This window comes from Bidens hawaiensis, unplaced genomic scaffold (assembly GCF_021521415.1).
Source record: "Bidens hawaiensis isolate Kalapana, Puna unplaced genomic scaffold, B.hawaiensis_p1.1 tig00019676_1, whole genome shotgun sequence".
Lineage (NCBI taxonomy): Eukaryota > Viridiplantae > Streptophyta > Magnoliopsida > Asterales > Asteraceae > Bidens > Bidens hawaiensis.
In genome coordinates, this window is record NW_027492988.1 from 359431 (window position 1) to 363442 (window position 4012).

At 37.5% G+C, this 4012-nt stretch overlaps 1 protein-coding gene across 1 annotated transcript; it reads left to right on the forward strand.

Annotated features, from left to right (window-relative positions):
• Window positions 1-845: 845 nt before the first annotated feature.
• LOC143558972 (ribulose bisphosphate carboxylase/oxygenase activase 2, chloroplastic-like) lies at window positions 846-3689 on the forward strand. Its single transcript, XM_077047698.1, has 7 exons — window positions 846-1007; window positions 1238-1557; window positions 1638-1743; window positions 1837-1922; window positions 2569-3041; window positions 3125-3406; window positions 3495-3689. The coding sequence occupies exons 1-7, from the start codon at window positions 960-962 to the stop codon at window positions 3509-3511; spliced, it is 1332 nt and encodes a 443-aa protein (XP_076903813.1). The 5' UTR covers window positions 846-959; the 3' UTR covers window positions 3512-3689.
• The last annotated feature ends 323 nt before the right edge of the window (window positions 3690-4012 follow it).

Consider the following 4012-nt stretch of genomic DNA (forward strand, 5'->3'; position numbering starts at 1 on the left):
GTAAACTTTATTAAAACCCCCAATAGGCCGGACAAACAACAAAGTAATGGTATTAGATTTGGAACAATTAGAGAACTATAAGTAACCAAGGGTCTATATGTCTTCCAAAATCTTCCTCGTGTTTGCAACCGTGTTTGAGAAATGCGAGTCCACCCTAGCCTTCTAAATGTACCAACACACTATGATTAGAATGCCGAGAATTATAACCTTGTGCTTTTCCTTTGGTATCTGATTATAAGGATCAAAGATATCTCGAGTTGAGAATACAAAAGATGGGATTTAATTTACAAGAGTTAATTTATTTGAATTCAAGTCTTATTTAAGAAACAATATTTAATTTTCCACATTAGGAATTATGGTACTTATAATCATCTAAACAAAGTTAAGCAACAGAATACAAAATGTTGTTGGCTCATAAAAGATACCAGGACCGCATTTAGATGAAAATGAAACAATTATACTAATAAATTTGCTATGATTATCAAATTTAAAGACCATATAATATTAATTCTTATAAATGCATCAACACTATCTTTTTTATTCCTAGGGAACTACCAAATTAGGATACTCTTCTAACCTCACATACTCTGAATGCAATACAAGATAAAGTGTTTATTCTTTGTTCAAAAAATAGTTACCAAAATTGAAAAAAAAAAGTCTATAAAAGATGGAAACAATTAAACCAAATCTACATTGTGTGGTGACAGAAAAACTGACCTCAAAAGGTCCTTCACATCCAAGTCTATTATGGCCTTCAATCCAACAATCAATATTGTTATGCCACGTGGCATTTAATTCAATCCTGGTTATGTGGCCAATAAGCTTTCAATAGCCAATCCTTTCCCTCTTAACAATTCTGGTACACACATTACTACTATAAGTCATTCAACCAACCATCATCTCATACTCACTTCTATTGCTCACTATTCTCCTTAATCTCTAGCCTTCACCGGAGATCCATGGCGACCGCAGTCTCAACCTTTGGAGCCACCGTCAACCGCACCCCGGTAAGCCTTTTGATCCTTAACTTATTATTTTCATATTAATTGTGTTTTCAACTATTCATATGCATATATATATATATAGGTATATATATATAGATTATACTCTATAGTACCTAATTATAACACCTAGACAGACCCTGCCAATAGCGTTGCTATAAGTGAGACTATACTGGGTACGTTTGTTTTTATTTTAGTATACTAATTATAACTACACATGAATATTGTTATAACAGTTGAGCAGTGGTGTTCCAAGCTCAAGCTTCTTGGGCAACAGCTTGAAGAAGGTGGTTAACACAAGACTCCCCATCAACAACAAGAAGTTTTCGTCTTTCAAGATCTTGGCAGCCGAGAAAGAGATCGAGCAAGAGATTGAGGAAACCACACAAACCGAGAAGGACAGATGGAGAGTACTCGCATACGATATGTCTGATGATCAACAAGACATCACCAGAGGAAAGGGTATGGTTGACGCCCTCTTCCAGGCCCCGCAAGACGCTGGGACCCACTATGCCGTCATGAACTCCTATGAGTACCTCAGCCAGGGGCTTCGCCAGTAAGTAAACTTGATCAGTATTCTATGAGACTATGAAAATGAAATGTATTTGGATATTGAAATTAATTATGAATGTTTAGATATGATTTGGACAACAAACTGGACGGATTCTACATCGCGCCTGCTTTCATGGACAAGCTCGTTGTTCACATCACCAAGAACTTCATGACTTTGCCCAACATCAAGGTCGGTTTCTTAGTCTAAAGCGCACAAAGAACTTCAAGAAAAATGTTTATTTTGAAAAAATCCGTTACAATAATAAAAAAATTGTTTGTTCAGGTGCCTCTAATTTTGGGTGTGTGGGGAGGCAAAGGTCAGGGGAAATCTTTCCAATGTGAACTGGTCTTCCGTAAGCTGGGAATCAAGTAAGTCTTGTTTCAGCAATCTTTAGACTTTTCGGTCAAACATTTTTATTAGATTTTGCTAAGTATATCTGTGAAGGCACATATGTGATATTCCCAACATTGTTAAACATTGCTTAGTTTAAACAAAAGTTAGGCTTGTAAACTAACTGAACGTTCAACGAACTGATTTGTGAATTGGTCATCAGATATTCGTTTATATATGTTCGTTTATTCAAATGAACGAACATGAACAAAAAGATTTGGTTATTTAGTTAAACTAACTGACATGAACACCTATCTCGTTCGTTTACAATCATTATCTTTGTTTACATATTCATTTTAAATTTATTTACTGGTTGTTAGTAATGCTAGTTGCCTAATTGGTTTATCGTGCATCTACCTATCACTGTAATCAAATTTTAGAACCAACCCTTGCGTAATTGACTAACGAACAAGACCACGCTTATTTTCTATGCTTATGTTCATTTATGTTTGTCTAGAATACAAAACAAACGAACACAAACGCATTCCTTTTCTTAACGAGTAAGCATGCATGAACACAAAAATAGGTTCATTTCGATTAAAATATAAAGACTGAACATGAGTAAGTCCCCGTAGTATTCTTCAGTAAGAATCATGATTTTAACCTGTGAGTGTCTTTTTCCAGTCCTATCATGATGAGTGCCGGAGAATTGGAAAGTGGGAACGCTGGAGAGCCCGCAAAGCTCATCAGACAACGGTACCGTGAGGCAGCAGACATCATCAAGAAGGGAAAAATGTGCTGCCTCTTCATCAACGATCTTGACGCAGGTGCAGGTAGAATGGGTGGAACAACACAGTACACAGTCAACAACCAGATGGTCAACGCTACCCTCATGAACATTGCTGATGCCCCCACCAATGTGCAACTCCCCGGAATGTACAACAAGGAGGAGAACCCACGTGTCCCCATCGTCGTCACAGGAAACGATTTCTCAACACTTTACGCTCCACTCATCCGTGACGGTCGTATGGAAAAGTTTTACTGGGCCCCCACGAGAGAAGACCGAATTGGTGTGTGTATCGGTATCTTCCGTACCGACAATGTCGCCGACTCAGACATAGTCAGACTTGTCGATACCTTCCCAGGACAATCCATAGGTGAGCACAACAGGGTTGGCTAAACGAACCCCTCATTCCAAATTTGAAAATAGCAAATTAATGTTTTTTTTTGTGTGTTTTAGATTTCTTTGGTGCGTTGAGGGCAAGAGTGTACGATGATGAAGTGAGGAAGTGGATCTCAGAAGTTGGTGTTGAAACCATTGGAAAGAAGCTTGTGAACTCGAAGGAGGGACCCCCGACATTCGAGCAACCTAAAATGACAATAGAGAAGCTTTTGGAGTACGGATACATGCTTGTTCAGGAACAAGAGAACGTGAAGAGAGTCCAATTGGCCGAGACCTATTTGGACTCTGCGGCCCTTGGAGACGCTAACAAGGATGCCATTGAAAGCGGCAAATTCTTTAGTAAGTACTCTTACATTCAATATTTTGTATGCTTTTGATCGATAATCAATCATAAAACATATATTAACTTGTAAATTGACATATGCAGCTGGCAAAAAGGAATAGAATATGCAGTTGTCTGGAACACTTGATATGATGATGGAAGCTGCATTTATAAATTCTAAGGCTTAATGTTAAAAGTGTTCTTTTTTTCCTAAAGATGTGAAATATTATGTGTTTGCAATGGATTTATAATGTCTTTTTGTAAATTTTGTTTGTTGGGAGAACAAGTTGCTTTGGTTTCACTTTTCTACTTTCTTCATTCACATGGACTCTCAAATGCAAGCACATTTAGTCTAAATGTTCTTTGGTTCCAGGTATTTTAGAAATCGAACCAAAACCGAACAAATTGAATGCGTCTTTCACCGTTGCTAAACCGTGTCCCCCATCCTCAAGACCATGTACAAACATACCATGAAGAATGACTAATATTACAACAATGCTTATCAAACTTCATCGTCAATGTCCATGCCATATCATTCAAATCCTCATTCTCGCTTAATAAACATCCTTTCTTATTTTAACAGCATTTGGAACTACCCCTCAATACCCGAATGAGTCTTCTTG

Bases quoted from the DNA above. Each gene is read 5' to 3' on its own strand.
- LOC143558972 (XM_077047698.1), top strand. From the start codon at position 960: ATGGCGACCGCAGTCTCAACCTTTGGAGCCACCGTCAACCGCACCCCG. The intron at 1,008-1,237 runs GTAAGCCTTTTG...TTGTTATAACAG, and splicing joins CCACCGTCAACCGCACCCCG to TTGAGCAGTGGTGTTCCAAG. The intron at 1,923-2,568 runs GTAAGTCTTGTT...GTCTTTTTCCAG, and splicing joins TTCCGTAAGCTGGGAATCAA to TCCTATCATGATGAGTGCCG.